Genomic DNA, 25897 nt, shown 5'->3' on the forward strand with positions numbered 1-25897 from the left:
ACGGCATGGTGGGGTGAAGCTCTGCAAACACGGTCCCCCCCCAGAAGCACTGCAGGGTGCTCTGCATCAAGGGGCAACTGCAGAGAGGATCAATAAGTGGCCATGCAAAGAGCTGCCTCTCAGCTTCGGGCAGGATACGGAGGCTCAGGGTTTCAATTTGAGGTTTCCCTGGGGGAAGCAGACAAAAGAGGCATGAGGAAAAAAAATAAAAGCCTTTGCCCACAAATGCTAAGCATAAACTTGACACTCCAGGAGAGTCCTCTCAGCCTCCACTCTCCTGCAGCCACAGCCCTTTCCTCCACAATACCCACACCAATACGACACACACATGCAGCCCCAGGGGTGGCACAGCTGGAAGAAGAGGTGCCAAGGATAGGCAGGCAGACCTGAGCTCAGCCCACAGCCCCAAACCAGACGGTGCTGATGAGATTAAATCAAGTACAGTACATTAGGAAGACAGGCTCAAATCAGCGTGTGAGCTCAGCACATGGCCAGACTGCAAGATCTCACCAACTCAAGACTCTGTTGCCTCGGGGATCTTTGCATCAGCCTAAGAAGGGAATAGATTTGCCTGCAAACTCCTACACTCAACTTGTTCTCAGGAAATGGGAAAATTTCAAACAGTAAACCTCATAGCATGGCTCTCTCCTTATTTAACCCATAGTCACATGGAACGAGGAGGTTAGAGACCAGATAAAAGTATGCCAAGACGGAGGCACCACCAGGAAGGAGAGTGTTTCAAGACAGGATCACATCAGCCTCCCCAGATTCAGCTCTGAAGTCACTGCTGGCCTGGCACAGACTGCAAGGCACAGCCAGTGCCCCTTTCCAGCCTCAGCGCTGTCATTGCTTCTCTAAGTGTCCCTGAAACACCCAGGGCAGCCAGACACTTGCTTCTCTCAACCTGTTCCAACAGTGAAATCACCACAGGGTTTCTATCAGGTGGGAGTGAGACACAGACACAGGGCAAACATCTTGCCTGACAGCACAGTCAGTGCAAAAGATCCCCCAACTTCAGCACAGATCCCAGCCATAAAGGAGAACAGTCTGATGTGCCTGGGCAAACCAAAATCTGGGTAATGTGGGGTGCAGAGAGCCTCTCACTCTGTTTGCCGGTGAGAAACCCTTGCTCAACACCCCCACGGCACCTGAACCAACAATCCAGGTCCCCCCATGTGCACTGCAGAGGGAGACTAGCACAGACTATGTGGCAGTATCTGGCAAGATGCTGAGATCAAGTTCCATGTGCACTACTGTAGAAATGCAATACCCTTGATCTCACCTTGCAGCAAACCACGGCTGGGGATTTTAGTCCTTTGGTATCAATCTCATTTTGCTAAGGGATGACAGATGCACACTGCAGGGGAAAAGGGGTTTGGTAGATCCTCCAAGCTCAGACAGATCTCCTTGGCTTGGCTGCCTGTGACCACTGCAGACTTGTGGTTGCACAGATGGGAGAGATGACCTAAGTGGGAAAGGTGAGGGACCTGGGGCACAACGAAGAACCCGAGACAGAGGGCACTGCACCTCAATCAAAAGCTTTTTCCCTTGTGACTAAGTCATCCAACTTTTCACCTCAAGTGCTCTCTGCTCTCTCATGGGATGAGAATCCACTGTGCCTGGTCTCTCTGTCCTATTTAGCTTCTGCACAGCTACCGCCTCTCGCTACCTAGTGGCACAGGGCTACAGTGAAACAGGGACAACACAGGCTAGCATACAAATAAAGCCATTTGCTCAGTTTAACGTGAGAGGGGATAGAGAGGCATCCCAGTTCTTCTAGTGCTCCTCCTCAGCCCTTTTAACTAGTCCCCGTAGCCACCAAGCTCCTGTTCACGCTGCCAAGAGCGCATTAGAGGGCGTGGGGGAGATCTTCAAAATACCAAGCTTCAAATGGCCACTGATACCTGCTCCTTTTGCTCTGCTGAGGCTATCAGGGACTTAGACTTGTCAGGCTCCATGGAGGTGAATCTCAGCGTGTCCTTCAGGGGTATAAGAGAAGAATGCCAAGTGTTCTCCAAATTGGGTAACTGATGACGGGCAAATCTAGGCACATAAACACTCCACAACGCTGTCTTGTTATCAGCGCAGCTCAGGATTGTTTTCATTTGCAGAAGGCGAGCACACAAGAAGATACCCTAATCACGGCAAACACCAAGAAGGGACAGCCCTCTTGCCTGTAGCATTCAGGCATTGCCAAGTTCTGGAATCCGACAGCATGTAGGAGTCATTTATCTGGGGCAACTTCACAAGCAGCAGAAAGTTAAACCCACGTGCAGGACCATCTGACACAGCTCTTAAGAAGCTACTGGTAGAACTCAGAATACACATCCCAGTTAATTTCCAGTGAGGACTCATATCCAGCCTTTGCATAGGCCAGGACCAATGTTATTAAGTTCCAGCCGTGCACTTAAGTGTCACTAATTATTGTTGGTATTTCAAGTTCTTGGAGTCACTCAAGCACTGACTGACTTTAGAAGAAGGGTACAAGGTTGCAACTCTGTGGACTTTGTAATTACAAGCATTGCATCCTGGGCTGGCCAAGGAGATGGCTTTGCTCCCTTGATGTCAGCAAGCTGAAGTCAGCAGGTCAAGCTGACCTTTGAAAGAAAAAGCAAAAAGGAACAGACGCATGGAGGGTAAAAAGCAGAGGGTGGAAAGAAAAAGGCAGTGAGAAAAAAAGAACTGAAGAAGGCTGAGATGTGACAACATGGTAAAGACAGAAAATAAGAGAAGGTTGAAAAAATGCAGGTAAGAAAGGAGCAGAGAAGGAATCGGAACTGTTTAAGGCCAGAAGATATGTCCAGGTAATTTCCTCCAACCTCCTGTATCACCAAAAGGGATTATGTTCAAAAGACTTTAAAAGAAAAATCTAAAGCACAACCAACATCTCAAAAATTTTGGAGAAAAAAAAAAAAAAAAGTTACCTGATCTGTTTATCAGCCATTTAATTCAAACTTGATCTTGTTAAGAAATGGATCTGTTCCTTCAAATCGTTCCTTAATTTCTTTTTCAGTCACTTCTTTTTCACTTTAGTTTCTTCCTGGGAAAGGAGAGAAAGATACCAAGGAGACAAAGCTGAGACACTTACGCTGTTCCTGAAGCTCAGGTCCTACTGGGCAGGCTGCAGGGGGAGGCTAGCTGAGCAACAAGTGATTTAAGGGAGCACCTGGTCTCCCCAGAGGAGACTGAGCTCCAGAGGGAGCCTTATAAATGCGAGTGTGTATATAAATATACACGCACACAAGGAGGGAAGAGCTGCTAGTCATCAGGCTCCAGCAGCACGTAGGAAGGGCAACAGCCAGGCAGCACAGGAGCTCTGCGCAGCATCCAGGACAGCAGCATCCAGGACAGCAGCACCCATCACAGCGCTCCCAGACTCCGGGGAACATTTCACACCGCACCATGTGAAGCTCCAACCCTCTGCAGGTCCACCCAGCCACCCCAAGAAAATCACGTGCCATCACAGGACCTGTTCAGCCCTTCCCTCCAACACATACCTGCTGTTTCTAAAGGACAGTCTTAAAAAAAAGTTCTCCCAGTGGTTACAATCCTTCCTCTATTTCCCAGCCCAAACAGACAGGCCACGGTTAGCCTCGTGCCAATGTTGACTTCCAAGTAGTGCTTCTCCCTCCCCAAGCTATTGGTGTGACTTTGCCCTTTGGACCACTCCTTTCAGCTCAGCACCTACTGGCACAGCGCTGAAGCTCCGATTCTGCAGGAATGTTTCCCTCCAAGACCCTTAACTGCTACCATTTGACAAGAGCTGGTAGAACTTACCACACAAAGAAATCTGGATGCCAGAGAAAATTTCAGAAGCCGACCTTCAGCTTTCTGGAGGTGTCCTTGTCTCCTCCTCACCTCCAACCTGGGGACCAGGTTCCCCATACTTTCATCAGTCTCATACTGACCATCTCAGGACATCTCAGCAGCACTCAGCCACTCTCCTCCATCTCCCCCTTCCAGTCACCACCCGGGCAGTGAGCCAGAAGCAGAGGAAATATCTTTGCCCTTTGCCTCTGGAATGAAATTTGCCCCTAAATTACAGACTTCCTAAGCCGCACCATCTCCCATCCAACAAGGTGGCTTTCAGGCTGACACTTCTGCTCTGGAGATACAACCTGAGGGCCAGAGGCATTCCTGAGAGTAAAATGCCCCTGAAAGAGCTGGCGATGGTACAAGCAGGTATGGGAAGAGGTTACACACAGTTCAGCACTGACCTGCTCCCCTCCCTGTTACATCAAGGGCCAAGCACAGGGCAGTATGAAAGCATTTGCAGTCCCACGCTTGGATGACAAGAGACCAAAAACTGCCTTTTCTGGAGTCCCACATTCAGCCAAAGCCACGAGAGACCAGCACCCGCAGCTCACCAGGGAAAGGGGCTCCTCTCCAAACCACTGCACGCAAACTTCACCCACCACGCCGCGCTACTACACACTTCCGTAACCCTTTTGCTTTCATATGCATGTCTGCAAGAACAGTTTGTTTCAGGTTAATCTAATTCTCTATCAATTTAACCAGAATAAGACCAAATCTAAAAATACAGGGAGACCGGTTGCTGAAAGCCTGTAACCCTGGCATAATATCTATACCCTCAATAGAACATTTGTATTTATTGAGGCAGCAGCTCTGACAAAGTATATGCGCCAAGCGGTTCCAACATCCCACTCCAAGCTCTGGCAAACTCCCCCCTTGTTGTCCCTGCTGCACACTTCCCTGCAGAAGGACATCCAAGAGGCCAGGCAGCCACCGCAAAGGGCCACGCCAAGAGAAGACAGCAAGGCTGCTAGCATCCACCACCACCACCCAGCTGGAAAGTGAGACGCTGAAATGGACACACAGAGATATCAGAGGGCTGCTTCTTACCTGCTGGCACAAGTCGGGTGATGCGGGTGGGAGAAGATGCTACCACACCAAGAGGGACTCAGGACAGCTGGGTTTAGCTCTCTCCTCCCTCTTTTTTTTTTTTTTTCCCCTTGACTTTTGGGTTCAGCTCTCCACCTGCCCAGTAACTACGGAGCCCAGCTGTCTGACCCAGCTGGAAAACTGCTGCTTCTCACCAGGGAACTGATGCTCCTACTGCAGCTACACAGCAAGAAGGGGTCAAAATCTTCCTGGGTTTAAAATTGGGCAAAGTTACAGGTTTCCTTGGTGCTGGCTGTATGGCCAGCAAATGCCAGGACTAGTATCATCTCCCCTAACAAAAGCTACTCAACTCGCGGACGAGCGAGGGGAAGCAAATGATGTGATCATTTTACAGCAGACACCAGCACTTGATAACTGTTTATACAGCACCTGGCACAGCAGAGCCTGAATGTCCATGGCCAGGGGATTTTAATGCATTAAGGGATTTTAATGCACTGAAGTGGAAAGCTTATTTGAGCTCTGTTTGTTCAGACAGAGCTCCAGCGAATGACTATTTGCAAAACAAACCCAAAGTCACTGCAAACTCTCAGCATTTTGCTGTAATCTACAGAACTCCCCAAGTCCCGTAAAAGATGATGGATGGATGATGAAGCCTCCAGCACCCTCGCCAGGGAGTTCCTGGGGAGAGCTGGACTCCCATCCCTCCCAGGGCAGGAGAACTGCTGCAGTCCTGCAGCCTGAGAGGAGGAAAAACAGAGGCTGGGAAGAGGATGCCGGTAATTTCTTAGAGTATTTAAAAAACAAGTCCAGACCATTACACACTTAACCTAGAAAGGAAAGAGATTTAAGTGAAAACCTGAGTGTATCTCCCCAGGAACACAGTGCTCTCAGGAGCGAAATAATGCAAACAAAAGCAGGCAAGCAAAGGTTCTGCAGCCAAGCAGGGGTGTAGCTGGAGGGCTTCCCATGGCAGCAGGGCTTGCATCTTCCTAGGAAACCTTCCATCAGCATCTGCATTGGGGCAGCAGACAAGCCAGCAGCATCAAAAAGGTGCTGATGCCTCAGAAGGTCTTGGTATGGTTAAATTCCATGGCCCAGTGGACAACTGCGCCACTGGAACTGGGAACCTGCATGGCACAAGGAACAGAGGAGCAGGGAGGAAACTGGTAGTGAACAGACAAGGGAAGTAAGAACTGCCAGAGACCCAACTCAAAGCCAAAGAGGCTGAGTAGCCCTCACGGAATGGGCTCCCTAAATTGAACATCCCATAATTAAGAGAGCGAGAGCTGCATGGGCAATGAATTATGTGGCATTAATTCCTTCCTAGAGTGCTGTTAACACAGCTAGCATGGATTAATGCCCCATTACTCGCACACTGGGATGTCCCTTCTACATTTATTAAAATGATCAAGTAAATTAGTTTCAGAGTGTCGCACACTCTGCAGCACAGGGCATCGCCTCTGTGCTAGGCAGAGAGGTGGTGCAAAGGGCCTGAAGCTCACATTGCCACACACAGACAGCCCAGGAGCCTCCTCAGCCCAGCCTCTCCCATTTCCCAGCTCCCAAAATACAGCTCCAGAGAGCGACAGCAGCCAGACTGTGGGAAGCACAATGCCAGCCTAGCCAGCTTTAGATGTAGCTGGTCCTCACAGCCTCAGGCATGGGCAAAATGGTGCTATTTTGCTCCCCTGCCTTGCCACGTACCACACAGGCTCATCCACCCACACTACCCAAACATAAGCTTTTCTCCAGGATGGCCAACCTTTGCCTGCTGCAGACCTGCTGCACTCCTGATCAGCCTGGGGCACAGGGCTGGACTCTTAACCTTCGACTCTTGCCTTATCACCAGAAGGAAAAGTGCTTACCAGAGAATCACAGCCCAGCCTGGGGCATGGAGGGAAGCACACAGTCTCACCACATACATGCCATGTGTGCTGCTGGCAAGCTGGGATGGAGACAGAGGCACTCAACATCTCCACAAGCCGAGCCACCGTGGGGAAAGAACAGGTTAAGTTTACCCACACCTCTTTGACCACACTCATCACACTTATTGCCACCACACTGCCTTGTGGCAGTGGGTTGCCACCTCTACCTGCAGATGCCACTGCTCTGCCCACAGTCTGACCCTGGGGGTCCCCACAGCTCAGCATCCTCCCTCTTGTCCTGCTCTTCCTCTGCTAGGCTGCCAGAGCCACCATGCAGCACCCTCCAAGCCAGCTGCAGGCTCCCAGTCCACCAGCTTCCCCGGTCCCGCCAGCAGCTCCCTCCCAGAGGCTGGCTCTTCGCTTCTGCCTTCCGCCAGCCCTCCCACTCCCCGGCTCCCCCCTCCCCAGCAGCCCCACACCACAGCTGAGCACTGAGCACAGCCTTTTGGGCGCAGACCGTTGGACATGCTGATTTACCTGAGTGCATGCAGGCTGCCATTTTGACAGAAGACCTTTAGCCAACGTCAGCAGGTGCTGCGGCTGAAGGAAGCAACCCCATCCTCTCCCTACACCCAAACACGTGTTCCCATCCCTGCTTCTGTGCCAGCGCTAACATCTGTGCAGAGCGGTCAGGCAAGGATGAGAGAGAACTGAAGGCCAGCACGTGCTGGAGCTGTCACTGAAAGCAAATATTCAAACTACAACCTTGACTTGAAAATAAAGAGCCGAAGGGGAAGACAGGACTCCCTTCCACATATTCCCATTTGCCTCGAGAGCAGACAAACTCAGTGCCCCAGCCAGACAAGCTGACATCAAGATGCAGGGCTCAGAGGGTAAGAGGACAGAGCAAAACTGTGCCAGCATCCACCGTGTCAAGAGGACACAGCCATGCAACCGCTCACAGCCACAGAAGTCCGGGGGAAGCAATCAGCAACTAGTACCTGCTGGGAGAGGAGAAACCCTCTGGGATCAGCAGACCCCTTTCCCTTCACGGTGCAAAGACATTTGAAGGTGCAGACACCCTGCCAAGTTTTGCTAATGACTGCAGCCAAGCTGCAATCGCAACGCTAAGGTTTAAGGAGTGCAAACTGAACCACAAATATTTCCTGAGAGAAGCTCTTTCCAGATGCATGCTGGCACAAAGCACACAAGGGAGGTGGTATCAGAAAATCTCACCTGGGGAGAGGCTGCCAACTTGGCTTTTGCCTGCTCAAGACATTTCGGGATAGAGGGGATGAAGGGAATTGGTGGCAGCTTCACCCCTGCTGCTCACTTGCCCTTAGGCTTTCAAAAGCAGGGACTGCCATGAATTTCCTTGCAGCACCAGGCAGGGCATTAGTCCTCAATAAAACAAAGCTCAAACACACTGGCAGACGCTCCCCCACTGTCACAGACTGTCACCTCTCCATCTGTGCAGTGGGACAGCGCAGTCCCTTCATCCCATTCTGCCACCAGCCCCAGAAGCCCCGGGGCTGCAGATGCAAACTCACCTGCCACGCAGTCAGCGGCTGACTGTCCCCTACCACGCTGGGCTTTGAAAGCACTGAGCCCAGGGCAGGTCACCTCCTCACCTCAGGTGAAAAAAGGCCAAAGTCCCAGCGGGGAGGTGGCACACCACCTGCCTGCACCATTGGTTGCTCGCACCCCCACGGGGACAGGCTCAGTGGCACAGTGCCCACTCAGCTTGCAAGGCGGTGGGTATGCTGAGCCCCAGCACGCAGGGCGCTCGCTCCTCCTTCTCAACAGTCTCCAGCAAGAGCCCTCAGCTCCTGCGGTCCCTTCTGTCCTCCACGACTTACCTCTGCCCTGTGCGGCTTCCCTCCTGCTGGCTGCTCAAGATCGGAGTCCCCTGACACCCTCCTATCTACAGCCAAAAATGCCAGAGCACGTTCACAGTGAAAGCAGTCAGGTTGGCACCCTTGCAAAACAGCGGGCAAACTTTGCCCCTGCAACTGGCGTCTGCCCTCTGTGCAAACTGGGCTCAGACCGGGGAGTCTCAACTTCTCCATGCTGCCAGACCTCACGATGATAAACCACCTCAAAACATCTCCCTCATGACACAAAGAAACAGGCAAGTTCTCTGGCAGCGCAGGACAGCCCCTGGACTGAGGGCATGTTCCAGAGGTGTTTGGCTTTGCGAACAGAGGCGGTGGCGGTATAGATTTACCTGGATGCACCTGGAGGTTCAAGAGAGGACCAAAACTCCTGATTAGCAGCAAAGGCTCCAGCGCTCTCGTCACGGCTCTGCTGCCGACTTGCCCTTCAGACAGGACTTCCAAGCACAACTGGCAGCCTGAGGAGCACCCTGCTCCCATGACAACGTTCCAGCTTAGGAAGAAACAAGGCACAAACAAAAAGAGTCCAACATCTTAGCAGAGGCATTTGCCCGCAACATCCTTCACCCATCTGGACCTGTGCAGTTACCCGTAACGTTGCAATGGGAAAAGAGCCACAAAAGGGCCATGCTGGAAGTGTCACAGGGGACAACACTGCAAGCTCCCAGGACTACAGCAACGTCCTGTATTCTGACACTGCACGCACAGTGCTGTGACTATCCTCTCCCTCAGGCCTTATTTGAGATTACAGGAAATTCAGAGACTTCATTTACCTTCACACAGTGGCAGCCAAGATGACAAAACTGGCCTCAGAAACACAGCCATTTCCACCGCTCTCCAAGGAAGGAGAGGGCTCAGCACTCAAGAGCTTCTTTTGAGCTGGTCCAACCAACCCCCCTTTCTCAGGGACAAAAGTCCCACCACATGCTGGAGGCAGCTTGTGCTCTCTCTCCATTTGCCTGCTGGCCTCAGTCACTGGCATCACCTCTATGCAAAGCCAAAGGTGACTTTTTTTTTTTCAAAATAAAAAAAAACTCAATTTTTTTTTTTCAAATTTCAAATTGAAAAATTTCAAAAAAAATTTGATTTTTCAAATAATAAAAAAAAGACATCGGACAGACACTTTACTGTGCGTAGCAACAGCCCCTCTGTCTGCTTGGCCTCTGATGCACAGAAAAGCCAACCTAGCTGCTGATTCCAAAGCAAGGATCACAGTGAGTGGAACAGCATGCACTGGAAAGGAAAGGGACAAAAGAGCAGGGAAGGACATGGTGATCCTCCTCCCTTCAGGCAGCAGGAGCAGGAGGAACACACCCAGTTTTCCCACGTGCTCCCCTCCGGGCTCTCCATCCTGTTGGAAGCAACAGGCTGGCCCCCCATTCCCTGTACAGCATCATGCAACTTTGCCTGTTTTACTGAGAAGCCTTAAGCAGTAACTCAAGTCAACAGGCATCTTCCACCACCTCTGTGAGAGCTAAGGCTTGCAGAAAGGCCTCCAAAAGGCACTGTGAGCAGCAAGAGAAGCACCTTCCCAGCCTGGAGACCTTCTCCAGGCCAACCACCCAGTAGCTTGCTCAGATCGGTGTAGCAGCTGTTTGCCCTATTGCTCAACAGAGGGAATCCCACGGAGGCCTCTCCTTGCATCACTGTGGTCTCTCTCCCAGACAACTCTCCTAGCCCTCAGCTCTACTCCAGGCCAGCTCAAGAAAACAGAGTCCAGTTGACAGGTCCTAACACTGGATCACACCCCAGTTCCTAGAGCACATCCCACTCCAGCCAGGCAGAAAGGTTTGCAAAGGGCAACTGCTCAGGGCCAAGCCATCTGCATTCAAGTCAGACAGAAAGACTTGAGGAGCAGGCCTGTGCAGATCTGGAACAGACGCCAGATACGCCCTTCAACTTTGCATGTCTTGGGAAACTGCCCCAGATCGAGAGCCAGAAAGTCAACGTTCATCTTGAAGCCGGGCTTGGATATCGGCACTGCAGCACACCAAGAGGCCCCAGCGCAGACCCGGGACCAGTTATTTTAGGGGTTGCACAGACCTTCAGTCAAGGACAGCCCTTGTCCTGGAGGTTTTGCAGCTGCACTGCAAGATGGGATGAGTGAGGACAGCCGAAGGAGAAGTGACTCACCCAGGGCTCACGCGGTCTTGCTGTCCAAGTCATCGGCGCTGCCAAGCTGAAGGAACCAGAGGGAAGGTTTCAAGAGGACAAATGAGCTTGCAGCCATCTCACTGAGAACACATAGCGGAGTCCCGCTCCGTAAGACAGCGACACATTAAAACATTCTCGTAAGGCAGTAACTGCAGTGCCTTCTCTCAGAGAGAGAGAGACAACAGGTCTAAAAGTGCTCACAGCACCGCAGGCAAGACTAAGGGGAGCAAAGGAAGCTCACGGGAGATGTCAGTGCCCTTCCCATCTCAAGCTGACTCCTCTCCGAGTTCTTAAAAAGGCAAGTGGGTCTAGTGGATGAGTCTCCAGAGACCTGGCTCCTCTGCTCAGCACAAATGCCACATCAAGCTCTGCACCCCTCTCATTCCTCTCAACACTTACAACACAATTAACAAGTCTCCAAATTACGGCCAACTACATGTGCCCAAAGGCAAATGCAGTCTTGGCTCTCCATGGCTTCTACAGAAACACAGTCCAATAGGTGGAGGAGCCAGAGGGCCAAAAAACCTTTCCATGCATCTCATAAAATATTCAGTGATGCGGTGATATGAGGTCAGAGCACAGCCACAGCAGAAAATCGGGCCCAGCATTTTATTTGAAAATTGTGGTGAGCTCCAGCCTTTGGTCCGTAGAGACCTGCACCAATTCAAAGGGATCTCTAAAAAGTAGCTACAGAACAACTAAACCATATGCAAACACAATGAACTATATACAATGTGGCAACCTCTAGGGATAAAGATGATTTACTTTAAGTTTATAATGGCCTACATTATTTTGCAACTGAAAAGCCAACAGTGGAAGCACAAGCTAACTGACAGACAGTAAAACTGCCCACACGTGATCATGCTGGTGTACAACCGACTCTGCAGCGTGGACATCTTTGGATGACATAAGTGGGTGCTTATTACCAGTGATGCCCCTTTCCAAGTGCCACTTGAGAAATCATGTAGTCACACGTTGAACTGGCGTGACTGACTATTTTTAAACCCATCTTCCCCTGGATCAGTTCCCCATACCAGTTTTTAAGAAATTACAGTTTCAGAGACATGCAGCATTAGCTGGAGAAAGAGGACAGCTTTGCTGAGAAGCTGGAGTCTGGCAGACGGGAGACAGAGCTGACAGGACAAACAATAACTTGTATACAGCGTTTCCTCCTCAATAATTTGTGGTGGTCAAGAAAAGGCAGAGCAACAGACAGACCAACACTTTGATCTGGAAGGATGTACCACCGAGAAACTAAATGATGCAAATTCCTCACTCAGGTGCTCTGCCAAGAGACTGGCAGAGTAGGATAAAGGTTTCCCCCTCCCAATTTAAAATAATCACCATGTACAAAGCAGTAATTAAAAACAATCAACCGAGAAGCCCAAGGGAAAGTGAGGGTTGGAATCTAGCCCATTCAGTAGGAACTAAGCAGAGCACAGAGCTGAGGTCCTGGGCCATGAAAGGGACCATTCATTCCCCTCCAGCAACAAAACCAGGGCTCCCAGCTCTCAGCAGACCGGTCTCTGATAGAAAGGGGTGCCAGTGGCCCGGCTGGGAGGAGTAAGCATCCTTCCAGGCCAAGCTGCAGCAGTACCCCATCAGAGCAACACCAAACACCCACAGAGCTGTTCCTGTTAGATGCCTTGAAGCGTGTCCTCCTGGGATGGTGCCGGCTCACCGTTGCCAGATCCCAGACCGCAGAGGGGAAGGACTGACAGCACTGGTCAGCGTTGTGCCTGCTGCGAGCCCCCCTTCTGAGAGCTGTTGGTCCTGCCTCAGGGCTAGCATGGGGCACGCAGGATGGACGTGATGCAATACAAGCCCTCCAGGACTCTGGTGATGGCCCACAAGTTGGAGAGCTTGGTGGCAGCTGTCTCAAGGATGGACTGTTATGATGACCACACCTTCATGTCACAAGATGAGTACAGTTTTTCTCAGAATGCTGTATGCAGCCCTAGAAAAGGGGGGGAAAAAACCCTCTTCTTTTGAGAAGAAAACCAAACCACTAATCCAAGTTGTTTCCCCTACACTGTGTTCCTTCAGCAGACGTTGAACAAGATACATGCCAGAAATAGCCCCAACTTCAGCTACTCCAGGGCTATAAGTTAGGGTCCATCCCTTCCAGCCCAGCACCCAGCAAGGGGGCTGCTGAGCTGGCTCTGACACACAGCTGCTCCCACAGAGCAACGCAAGGGAAGACCAAAAACCTGTTGGGTTAAACTCCACCACATCAAGGCTACTCCTTCCTTCTCCAAACCACCGAGCACAGAGAGAAGGGAACAGAAGTCCTCACTGGCTGAAAATGGTGGCCTGGAAAACACCCTCTGTTTCAGTGTGCACAAAGCTGCCCACAGCTCCGAGCCAGTGGGCTGCTCTGACCCTGTACAGAAAGACCCATCAAGCCAAGCAGTGCCCGTGAAACACAGAAAAGAAAAATAAAATCTATTTTTTAAAAAAATCACCACCTCCAGCCAGCATCTGAAGTACCTCAACAACCATTTCTCTTCCCACACGCTTTTTAATTTTCTTTTTTTTTTTTTTCCTTTTTCCCCTGCAATGCACCTGTTAGAAGCTGCAAATGGGTACCTCCGTATCACCAGTACGTATACCATCGCAGCTCCTCACCCCACTAACCACTCACAGGGTCTTCATCCAAGCATTGGGCTGTCCCAAGGAACAGGCTCTAAGGAAGGAGAAATAAGTTTATCTGCTCCAACCTGCTGCGGACAAACTCGTGTGCATCCCCTGTCCTTCCACAGAGATCTCAGACTTTTATTTTCCCACTGTGCCTCCCAGGAGGGCCAGGTCCTCAGCAGATGCGAGCCAGAGGAGCTTGTCGTCTCTGCTGGAGCCTGGGGACTTGGTCCCCTGCCAGCTGCAGTGAGAGGGCACGTTATCACAGGCACATACACACTTTGGTCCAATTTCATGGGATTCCTTGCCTGTCTGCCTATAATAGCCTTATCTTCTCAGCGATGCTCCTGCGCAAGCCCACGACGACCAGGAGTAGTTCAGGCTTTGACAGCCCAAGCCTACTTGGCAAGGGACAGAAACAGCAAATGAGAGGAGTAAAAAGAGGGAGGGGGAGCAGGCAGGATACCTGCACCTCACCCCAAGAGCTTCTTGCAGAAAACCTGACCAAAGCTGTGCAAGCACATCAGCTGCTTTCTAGCACCACTTTTCCAGCTCCTCCTCCCAGCTCACGATCATCACGAAGAGCACGGCCTTTGATTATTTTGAGAAGTGGGAGAAGAAACGCAGGAAGCCTCCTTTGCATGGGTAGTGATCTTGGCTGAAGAGAGCCCCAAAAATGCTTAATCCACTAGTTTTAGAAGCGGTGCAGGACCTTAGCAGCCCACATGCAAGGCTACAGGAGCAGAGACACACGCCACCATCCTGGCCTTGCAGGTTGCATCATTCCAGGGTGGTAGGGCACAAACTGGCACTCACCTGCAAAACCTTCATCTTCCACGGGTGAGATGAGGGGAACCACTAAAAAAACACCGGGTAGCAAGCATCCTGGAAGCATCCCACAGGACCTGACTAAGCTCTGTGTGTGGCAAGACTCAGACCAGCAAAAGAGACTGAGGACCACGGCACTGCAGAGAATGAAATTGCTTGCAACTATTTTTTGTTCTTTCCTGAAAACCTTGTTCTTCCGCAGTCTCTCTCAATTATGACCAGCAGCAGAACACACCAGCCACCTCCTCTGCCCCAGGATTCACTGAGGGGAAACAGCGAAGCAAAATTACTATCAGTACCTAGTTCATAACCCTATTGAAGCGGAGTTCAAGCAAGGGTTACTAAAGTTTATTTCTGTATATTTCCACCTCCCAGCCTGTGTTGTATCACACTGATCCATTCTATAGATCCTCTTCTCCATACAGCATAGGAAATATCCAGGGCTGGCTGCTTATCAAACCTGCACTGAAAGCCTCCTTCTGTCTACTGCGCCTGCTGCTAATTCCCTTCACAGCTCTGCTCGTTAATAAAAAAATAACACAATAAAAGAGAACCGCATGCATATACACCTTGCCCAAATTCCCTCCGTACTGGCTGATCCTGAGTCACCAGCAGTGATTAACTGTTGCCATGCACTGAGGACATGGTTCTTAAATTAATAGGGGCTGCTTAACCTGGCTACAAATATACATGAGTTCTTTGTGCCTTAGTGAGCTAATAAGGCATGTGCTAATTACATTAATTCTAACAAGCCCAGCATGCCCTGAGGGCAAAGGGAGAGAGGGGTGCAGCAAACCCAGGCTCTTTCATAATAGCTGTGCGAGAGCGGAAATTACTTGCCTTGACACAGCTTTCGGAGGAGAAGCATGGGAGCCCTGCACCTCGCACCCCACGGCTCGCTCAGCCTGCGAACGTGCAAAAAGCCTTGCTCTCTCGCCCAGCCCTCGGTGCAATCGATAGACACAGGATCCCCTCTCCAAAGGGCCAGCCAGCTTGTCCCTTCCTACCACCGTGGCCCAGAGGACATCCCAGAGGACCCTGCTGCTTGGGGTCTGTGAGCCTGGGATCCTGCAGGCAGCCCCTTTCCCACCGGGACCACGTGGCACCGGCACCTCCAGCCACAGAACAGCACCAGGGGCTGCAAGTCACTCAGCATCCTGCCACACACCACTCCTCACCCAGACCTGTCTGCTCCACGTCCCCCAAGTCAGCCGGGGACAGCTCGGCCGGACAGGCAGCACATGGAAGCTGCAGGGTGAGCTCGACCAGGTTAGGCAATCCAACCGGCTCCTAAACCTACCCATGGCAGACAGGCGGGACCACGTGCATCTCCCATGTCAAAATAGGAACAGTCTTCAGAAACAGCAAGGGGAAAGCTGTGGCAGGGAGAAGCAAAAGGACAGCAGGAGACAGACACACAATCCCAGCAAGGTTCAGATAAGCTCAGAGAGGAGCCCCCCATCCCTCCAGCCCAAGGGTAACCAGATCCCTCACCTCTGCCACCCCTGGCAAGGAGCTCCCTGGGCATCGGCTGTGCTCCTGCTAAGGGTGTCTGCTAGGCACCGCCACCGGCTCCTCGCGTGCAAGGGAGGGAGAGGAAGAGGAGAGGAAGTCGGTTGTATTTCTTTGCATCCCCACAGAACACGTGCTCACAGAGCACTTTCTGAAACACACGCTTGTTCCTGTGAACACTAGGGGACTGTGCCAGCGCAAAGCAAAGCCATGGGGCTTTTTTTCCCCTGTCTGTTCCCACTTCTTCCTATACCGTGTGCATCTGGCAGCACACATGGCCACCCCCAGGAGGCCTGAAAGCACCCACCTTCCTCTGGCAGCAAGGACTGTGCCACGTGAATTGCAGGGTGGTTTAAAAGACATGATGCGGACTCTGCCCCTCAAAGACAGAATCTACGACAGGGCACCAGGCGAGACCCAGGGCCACAGCAGTAGTGTAACAGTTTGTCCTGCACAAAGAGGTACTGGCTCGATGCAGCCTTGACAGTGGGTTGGCAGAGAAGATGCAAGTGTTTTTATGAAGGAAACCATACCAGGGATTTTTAGCCCCGGAAAGTGCATCTCTCAAGCCACATGATTCTCTTTCCCAGCAGAGGCTGTGGTTACTCAAGCATTAGCCCAGCATAACTTCAGGCTACTGCCAAAAAGGAGGGAGCTTTTCCTTCCCCCAGCAACTAGAGGAACACATTTCAGACCAGGCCTATTCCCAGGTCAGCGTGTTGCTGTGAACACACAAATGCTTGTGCCAGCACAAAAAAACCAACCCAAAACCAAAACGAAACAAAGAGAGGCATGAGTGAGAAGCAGGGCTGCCTTCCTCTCAGCAGAAGCCTGACTGCTGTGGGCAATGGAAAAAAAAAATAATGAACCAATAAGCAACACTAAAACCGAACAAGAGTACCTTCCAGGGAAACCTGGAAGATAAAGGCTTCTGGTCCCTGAACAAAATTATTTAAAAGACCTAGAAGTCCAGAGGGCTGTGGGGCTATACGTCAACTGCCAGCTGTCACTCAGGGTCCCACAGAGGGACCGCACAAGCCTGGCTGGAAGAAGCAATGCATCCAGCAAAGCCCACACCCTGCCCCTCTAGCAGGAGCCACGGTGCCCCAAGAGGGCCAGCCAACGATGTGGCTGCAATGCTAAAATCTTGCAGCCTAATGAAACAGAACCCCTGGGTCTGAAAGGACGTAAACCCTCCTGTGTCACCCACTGGAGTTAAGAGCTGGGTGGAGGTGACAGAGAAGCACTGAGCAGGAGTCACCACGTAAGCATGCAAACACTGGCACATACGCTGCAAGCTCAGCTGCTTGCTAGAGCCAAGACTGTATTTCAGGTGCTTTTTGTACAAGAAACCAGACACGGAGAGTAGACAGGATAACAAAGGGACATCTCCCAGCCTCCCAAACACTTTGCAGCAACAGGTAGAGACCTTTCTGAGGAAGGAAGCCTGTCTCATTACTTCTAGCCACTGAAGGCAGTATTTGACTAATGCTCCCAGTACACTAGAAGAAATGCCAGTTAAATGTCATGTTAATCAATATTCATTCCTTGCCCCTCAGCCACAGGAATGGAGATAAAGGACACTGCTGCTGCCAGTCCCCCTTTGCTGTAGGGGTATATGAACATACCTGCTCTGCTCCTGCATCGAAGAGAGCATTTCTCTCCTCCCACCTCAGCTTTGTTATGCCAAAGCTGTTCAGATCACAGCAAAATGGTTCCTTGCTAAACACAGTCAGCAGCTCCACAAGGGTCATGCTGCTCCTAAGGAGGTTAGCAGCTCCTCCAGGGAAACAAGCGGAGGAATTGTCAAGGGGACTGCAACCACCACCTCACAGCTCGATAGTCTGCAGCAAAATCCATTCACCAGCTCCCTGCTCACCCGGAGTGCTGTGAATCAGCAGACCGCAAGGCAGGCAAGGCGTTCCCAGCAGGAAGACAATATATTTAGGAGGCTACAAGCAAATGAAAACACGTAAGGGTCCTGCTCACCTAGACAGAGCAGGAGATGGGTAACACAGGAAAGGAAAAAGAGAGGAAAAAAAGTGAAATAAGTCAAACTTGGAAAGTCATTCTCTGGACATTTAATGTCTTACCTGGCTACTCCACATGCGCAGTGCAATGCTGCTACCTGCCAGATGTATCCACAAGAACTTACCTAACACATTAGGCATCCTCAGTAAAGCGATTAATCTTGCGTTGCTTCAGAATTAGACCTGTTTTCAGAAAGTTTAAAAAAAAAAATTCACCCCTGAAGCACACCTCACATCCCTGCTCTAATTAGCAACCAACACTGTCTCGCCAAAAAGCACATGGCAGGAACAGCAAAAAGCATTAGACAAAAACAAATTGTTGCACCAGTGAGCAGTGTAAAAGGCACCTTGCACTGGGAGACTAACAACGGTTTGGCAATACAGGAACCAGGCACGCTGCTCTACTCCACAGGTCCTCAGACAAAAACTTTTGGACTCCAATCCACGATCCCCATTGGAGCCAGCTGTGGCTACTGACGTGGGAACCTGCTTGCCCCATGGCAGAGCTCACACGAGAGGCGGTGCAGCACTCTGCTGCTGCCACGGTTGATGCCAGGACCCCAGGTCTGGTACCAGCTGGGGAAACTATGTTGTTCTTCCCCTGCAAGAGCAGTAACCTCACCAGAGGAGGAGAGGGGAGGCTGGCCCCAGCAGCCAGCTCTGCCAGAGTTCATCAGGGTCCTGGACCATGCCATGTAAACATTCTCCCATCCCATGTCCTTTCAGGCTACCAGCAAGTTCTCACATATCCACACAGGTGTGTCCAACAGCACATGCCCTTTGCCACCGCTGATCTGTTTGCTTCCAGCTCCAGAGCACCTCAATTTGCAGTGCCACAGGTCCAGGTAACCTTGCCAGTGCAAGAGACAACACAGTGTCAGATCACACCGCGGCCTTCCTGCAGTCTCACCTGCATGCCAAGCAATGTCTCACAAGCCGCACAGCGGCTCCACCGCCTCCCTGCCACGAGCTGACCCCACGCCCCCAAAACTGGCCGCAGCTCCCTCCACTAGAACAGCCCACCGAACAGGCACAGCCGAAACTCCCCACAGGGGAAGCTCGCTCCACGCCAGGGACCTGGCAGAGCCGCAGGGACCGAGTCAGCAGCGCACGGATGCTGAGCACGTAGCGGCTGCGGGAGCAGCCAGCTCAGCCTTCCCAGGAGCGTGCTGGCAGGCAGCACACCACACAGCGCGCTCGGGCACGCGCCCACACGCAGCTCAGCACCAGCCTGGCATTTCTGCCCCCCTTTCCAAAGTCAAATTCAGACCATCTGTTGAAGTATTTCTGCAAATCATCCCTCTTTCAGGCAGGGCCGGGGGCTGAGTTTAGTTGTTTATATAGCGTCTGGCATTTCTGTAGCACTTATCACTTCAGTATCCAAGCTATTTCCTTCAAGCTCTCCATGGGTTTTGAAGAACCGGAGTGGGGCACCAATGAATCTAGATTGCAAGTTTCTGGAAAAAAGAAAAAAAAAAAGGGGGGAGGGGGCATCAAAAAGACAACAGCTGCTCAGGTCATGAGGTCATGCACACATTTAGCTGCTAACAAAATGAGCAGGACAGTTCAGGGGAAGGGGGTCAGGCCAACACAGTATGTTTTAGGTCCTTTAAAAGAACTACTACCCTTAGAAAATAGCCTTCATAAACAACAGTTGCTCCGAAGGATGAGATGAACCAACAAGTGCTCCTGTTGCCTTACAGGGAAGAGTTCAGCTTACCCAGCGGATGGAAGCTACCCCTACCCTTGAGAAAGCCAACAAAAAATGGAAAAGGAAAAGGAAGCATCCAGAAGGAGAGACCACTTATTACACCAGATCATATCTGCTGCAACAGCTGCCACCACTATTGCGTGCAAGTGGCAAAACCCTGGCAGCACTGCTGTCCCTATTTGATTGTAGGGGACAGGGTCAGGGAGATATTTTACTGCTTATCCAAGGCCATGTATTCAAGCAGAAAGCAGTACCCAGGTTGACTGCTAGCCCCTAACATATCCTGTCCCTAAACCATGCTTCCTTCTTTTTTCTTTTTTATAAATCCCTAACTACCACAGAGCAAAGAGCATAGCACTGAACAGGGCACCAAACAAGCTCCCAGTCTGCACGTGGCCTTGGAGAAGGCGTTTCCATCCACCCTACCCGGCAGGCAACAGGGAACTGCCCTCACCTCCCCGGCCAAGGCGTGCAGGCAGCACACTCGTTAAAGGCAGTAAGGGTGCAGACACCGCAGTGACAAGGGCAGAATACTCAGCAGCAACAGAAATGGCAGATGTGCTGGTCCAGACTAAGCACACCACATGCTACCGCTTCCTTCCATGCAGCAACCCACTCAAAGCCAGCGCTCGCCCTGGCTAGGAGCTTTCGCACCACAGAGCCCAGCCCCTTGCCAAAGCAAAAAAGGATTCATGGAAGCTGCAGTTGAATTCAGAAATGAAGGATCACGGCTCCTGGACAGCCTTCTGCCTTGGGCCAGACTAAGAGCTCACTCACACAGCATCTCTCTCCCACTAAAATGGCTTGCTGGAAGTCCTGTATCTTTGTGCTCCAATTAAAAAAGAAAAGCACACACCTCTGTTCCCGAAGGCCTCTTCCAAGCCAAACACTCAGTGCAGCAGCACTGCTGTTGGGTGTAAGAGGGGAAGTCTTCCTTCTCCTTCACTCTCCCCACTTTGTCCACAAAGCTCCTCACAGCTGGGACAGCCTTTAAATCGAGAGCATGAGCCCCAACCATGGAGACAGACTCCAGGTGGGGCAGGCACAGTCTTTGATGTGACTCCAGTCATCCCTAGCTGCTTGAATTCATGCCATTCTGGGCAACTCAGCCTCTCTCCTCCTGGCCTCTGGATAAATGCCACAGACCCAGGAAAGGGAAAAAAAAAAATAAATCCAGACAAGTCTCCTGACACTTCACACACCAGCAGCATCAGCAAAGGAAGGAGAAGGGCACAGGGAGGTTTGACAACGTGTAGCCACCCACCCACAACAGCACCACCAAAAAAAGAACAAGAACCAGTTATGAAAAAGTTTAAAATAAACCTAAGACTGCATTCCTGTGAGCAGCTCACCACAGTCAGCATTACATCAAGATCAACAGAGACCCTACAAATTAAATAAACGGTATCCCATCACATTTCTCCTGACACAGAACAAGTATTGCTGCCCGAGTGCCCTTCCCTTCCCCAAGCAAATAATCTCCATCTGGGCAGCCCTCCTAAGACAGCAAGTATTCAACGCTTTTATATTTGCAGACATGTAAGAGGAAACTGCCAGACAGAAATCCAAACCGCCCAGACTGACAAGGTCTTTTCATTGGGTTTGTCTGGGATTTTACCTTGTTTATTGTACCCCCTGCTATTTTATCTTCACAACAACTGGAACTACCTGGCAGTCAATACTGCAAGGTTAAAGCAACATCCAGTTTCACACTGGACAGTTCAATCCACTGCCTCCTTCCCACTATCTTTGCACTGGAAGGCAGACAGAAGAGCACAGGAAAAAATTATTTATCTGCTGTTAGGATCAGCTGGAGCAACACAGCGTTAGTTCTAGCAGCCCACCGTGCTGTTAGCTGGATGTGGCCGAACAATGGTCCCCACTCCGATCAGTCAGGCACGGCCCAGAGGACTCAGCCTTGAAGAAGGAGGAAGGCTTCATCAAATCATGGCACTGGGGAAGCCAAACCACACTGCCCTCTCAGACCTCAGGCACCTCTTCAGCAGAGAGGAGCCCACTGCAGCCATGTCCTGCTCACTGCAGACAGACAAGGCTGGAGTCCACACAGCCATTTATGAGCAACGCACAATGAGATACATGTACTGTGTACAACATGTTCAAGAACAAAAAATAAAAACAACGCATTGGCTTGCATTAGGCGGCATCCGTAGCTCGTTTGCCGTAAGTAACTGATAATTCCAACTCTCCCAAATTCCCGGTAGTGCAGGTGTTTGGGTACTTCTAAGAGAGAAAAACGTGCAAACACGGGCATGAGAGCAGGCCTTTGCATTTCCTGAAAACACGGTTAAGGGTTTAGGTGAACACATACAGGGATGTAAAAGGAATACTAACCAGCCCTTTTGTAGCTGCAGTAGCAGAAGGCAGGATGCTGTGGCCAGGCAGATTCTCCCCCACCTTGCACTGCTGCTGTTGAAGGAGAGGCGCAGGTACTTGTCCTCACACAGTATTGCAGATTTAAACAGGGGAGCGGAGGCAGCTGGGAGAGAAGCGTGTCCAACCGGCGGCCCAACAGGACGTTAACAAACTTTGAAGTGACAGGCTAAACAGGCTGCACGTCCACGCTCTTCCTGTAGCTCGAGGGCTCCCACCTGATGGCCCAACCCTCAGCTGGTGCAAGCCAAATTTGCTCCACTGCCTCTGCCAGAGCTACATCAACCTACTCTAGTCAAGGATGAAGTTGCACAGCTCTGGGACACTGCTGACCTGCCAACAGCTGTGCAGAGACTTCATTCTGGGGAAAAACAAAGAAAAAAAACAACAGAGGAAAAAAAAAACCCAAACCACTCTGAAAAAGGACAGCTAGGAAGAAGGCAGGCTTAGAGAGCCTCTGTTCTCAAACAGCCTAGAAAAGGGGAAACTGCAGAAATGCCCTTCACAGGACCATCGGCATCCTACTGTAATACACACAAACCGCAGCGCTCAGGATCACAAGGAAACATGTTTGTCCCAGCCATTCCAAATCTGGTTCGGTTACACATCATCTCCCCAGCGCGCGATCTCCTGACAACAGAACAAAAATATTTTGCTTTTTTCCACCCCTTTTCCTTCCCCCTTGGGGCGTAGTTCAAAGCTCTTTCATGTCATTCTGGCAGCACAATATGATTTTAGGCAGATAGAAACAGCCCTAAGAGATACACCCTGAGCAGGGCATCTTGCAGGCACTGGAAATTTGGCAGTGCAAAAGATTTGCACTTTCTTGCCCCCAGGTGAGCCCAGGGATCAAGTGACAAAAGAAAGCATCACCCTGGAACAAGCCAGACCTGCTGCCAGCTGGCACCAAGGGACACAATGCCCTCCATGGCTACATTCAACACTTCCAAACTTTTCTTCTCACCACACAAACCTTTTAACCCCCAAATTTCACAAGGACATGTCACCTTACAGCAGCTACCATGAATACGGTAATTACCCTCCAAGAGTGTTTTACCTCCACAGAAGGGTGAAAGACAGTCCAGAGGTTTGCCAACATCTATAAAACAAAGTAACCCCCAGCCTAGCAGAAAACCCAAAGCCTGGCCTTTTGGAAGACCAGAGACCGAGACCACACAGTCCTACACCACACCTAGGTGCTCCTTGCTGAGGGAGGAGGAGCAGCTCATCAGTCACTCCTCTTACAGCCTCCTGGCTGCAGATAATTCAGATAAAACCCAGAGTACCAGAGATAATGAACTATTTTCACAGTGTTGCATGGTCATCACACATCCTGCAATGAGGGTGTTCCCTAGATCGGGCTTTACCGCTCATGGAAAAGCTGTTCTTAGGGGAATCTGCAAAACTGGCCCGTGTCGGGGATGCTGGCTCTAGATGTGCTTTACTGTAGCTGAACACAGCACATGTTCCCACCTAAAAATGCTGCTGCCCTACTCCTGAAAATCTCTGCCTCCTACTATTTCACAATTTCCAGCATGACAACAATTAAGCAAGAACAAATGCATAGGTACATGAAATGCTTACAGCTCCTAAGCAAGACTTTCTGTATTATAACACCTTAATCAGAGCACAGCTCCAAATTGTCATGGCCTCCAGGCTTCAAGGCACACCAAACACCAGCCGCTGTGTCTCAGTCCCTTCTCTCCACCCCAGCTTTGCCCCGTCAGAGACCTACAACACAAAATGTGACACAGAAGCCAGTGGAGGGGGGCTACTTCCACATGTACATACTGCTGTAACCTTGGCCACTGAGGTAGATAATCCCCCATCTTGCCCACTAATTTAAATCTTGGCAGGAAAAGGGGACCAAACGGCCCTGACAGGCTGTTAGTGATTTCTACCTTCTAGTAACTTAATACAGCACACTACCCCTTCTTAAAATGGCAGCAGAAGGATCTTCTAGGGCCCTGGCATCTTAGTAAGACATTAACAAGATTGCTGGGCATCAAGCGAGACTGCAGACTCTCCTTCAGAGCAATGCCAGGCTCCAATTTATGACACAAACTTGCTCCCTATTCCAACTCGGCCATCCACCTCTGGCACTGATCACCATCGCCCTCAGAACATAATGCTCCTCACTACAACAGGGACTCAGTGAGCAAACGAGCCCAAGGGCACGGCACCAGGAGGAAAACCGTACCTGTGTGAATGACAAGGAGGAGTGGTAGCGCATAGTTAAAAATTCTACAGGCAAGGCATTCAAAGGGGGTAAATCCTTATTAAATACTGGTGTTTATTTTCTGGTGAAGAGATTAGAGTAACGCCTCCTATTAGACCTCATCTATACCTTTGTAACAGCCTGGAAAGCGAAACACAAGCAGAGAACAAGACATCGACCGCCATCCCAGTCGCACACGATACATCGTTATCAGCCAAGCACCACTCTAGTTCAATTGCCTTTCGCTTACCATTGCCAAGAAGCAAGTTCTGGAGAGGCAGAGCCACAGTGACTTGCAGTGATCAAAATCACTGCAGACACCATCCCGACAAGCAGCAGCCATGCCACGAAAGGTCAGATCCTAACAGCAGCGAGACTCTTAGAGATGAACGTGCTATGGTAAAAACATCATCCTTAACTGTAAACACCTACTGTCTGAAAGACATTAGGTCAAACACAGCTGGGATCCTGCTCTGATGTCTGTCACTGTATCAGCCCGGCAAAGCGCAGAATCTAAAAGCTGAGAAGCTCTGCAGGAGAGAGGTCTGGGGCACTGGAAAATCCGATTTCCACAACTGCGCCCTCGCCCAGCGGGAGCCCAGTGACTCCGGAGGGTGCAGCAGGAGATGAGGGGATGCTCGGGTCCACCGCCCAGAGTGACCTTGAGGAAATCCCACAGCCTACCCACATTCACAATAACCTTGACCTACCTGAAAGAGACACAGATCTGGCTTACGAGAGCCTGCAAGGAGCTCGGCAGGGCTTAAGATGCAGGACCCTGCCCTGCAACCAGAGGCTATGACCCTACAAACCGCCCCAGAAATCAGAAGCCCCGGAAAACCGCGCAATTCGCTTTCAGTATGAAAAGCAGCAGCTTCGGGGCACTGAAGAGCGCAGCTGGAACCGCACACGTGTCACCCGCAGTGTCCCCGGCGTGGGCAGGGAGAGGGAGGGCGATGCTGCTGCAGCCCCCAGCCCCACAGGGTGACGGCCCCGGGCTCGGCTCGGGCACACCGGCACCCGTGCCCCACGTTCGGGCAGAGGGACCCCCACCCCTGGGTGAGGGGGTGGCTGGGGGGACAGGCACTTCCCAGGGTGAGGGGAGCAGGGCGGCGTACATCCCCTGGAGTGAGGTGGGGAAGCGGGGGCCCAGGGGAGCCCGCAGCCCCCCGGGCCGAGGGGGGCACATGGCACGGCCAGAGCCCACAGCCCCCGGGGCAAAGGGGGTACCTGGAGGGGCCATGGGGAGCCCGCAGGCCCTGAGGAGACGCGGGCACATGGGCGGCACACGGGGGGACCGCGGAAACCCGCAGCCCCCGGAGTGAGGGGCGTATACGGGGGACCAAGGGAGCACGTAGGGAGCCCGGGGCGAGGAGGGCACATGGGCGGACAGGGGAGCCCGCAGCCCCTGAGGCAAGGGGGGGTCCACGGGGGGCCAGAGGAGCCCGGGGTGAGGGCGGCACATGGCGGGGCCAGGGGAGCCCGCAGCCCCGGGGAGAGGGGGCCCAGGAGAGCCCACAGCCCGCGGGGCGAGGGGCGGCCCCTCGGGCCCCGGGGCGCGGGAGGGGGCCCGGCACAGCGCTGAGGCGAGGGGCCGGCGCGGCGGGGCCCAGGCCGGGCGAGGGGCGCCGCGGCCCGAGGAACCGTGCCGGAGCGCCGGGGAGGGGCCGCGCCCGCACTTACCGCTCCGGGGCGGCGGCGGGCTCCGCCGGGGCCGGTGACCGGTGCGGCGCGGGGTGCGGAGCGGCGCGGCGCGGCCCGGCTCAGCTCTGCCCCCGCCGGCCGCGCTCGGT

At 51.9% G+C, this 25897-nt stretch overlaps 1 protein-coding gene across 6 annotated transcripts in view; it reads right to left on the reverse strand.

The window, feature by feature from the left end:
* The window catches only part of SLC25A22 (solute carrier family 25 member 22), a 52281-nt gene extending 26384 nt beyond the window's left edge, over window positions 1-25897 (reverse strand). Inside the window, exons 1-2 of one of the 6 annotated variants that reach the window (XM_055721714.1) lie at window positions 25788-25897; window positions 2925-3040 (exon numbers count right to left, since the gene is read on the reverse strand). In XM_055721714.1, the coding sequence (XP_055577689.1) occupies window positions 2925-2944 (20 nt within the window). In that variant the 5' untranslated portion in view covers window positions 2945-3040; window positions 25788-25897. Of the gene's footprint in view, window positions 1-2924; window positions 3041-8278; window positions 8907-8955; window positions 9516-15736; window positions 15878-21847; window positions 22225-23503; window positions 23588-25787 lie in introns of those variants that run through there. The other 5 variants (XM_055721718.1, XM_055721717.1, XM_055721715.1 and 2 more) reach the window with 5 other exon arrangements.

The sequence above is a fragment of the Falco cherrug genome, chromosome 10 (genome assembly GCF_023634085.1).
Source record: "Falco cherrug isolate bFalChe1 chromosome 10, bFalChe1.pri, whole genome shotgun sequence".
In the NCBI taxonomy this organism is placed as follows: domain Eukaryota; kingdom Metazoa; phylum Chordata; class Aves; order Falconiformes; family Falconidae; genus Falco; species Falco cherrug.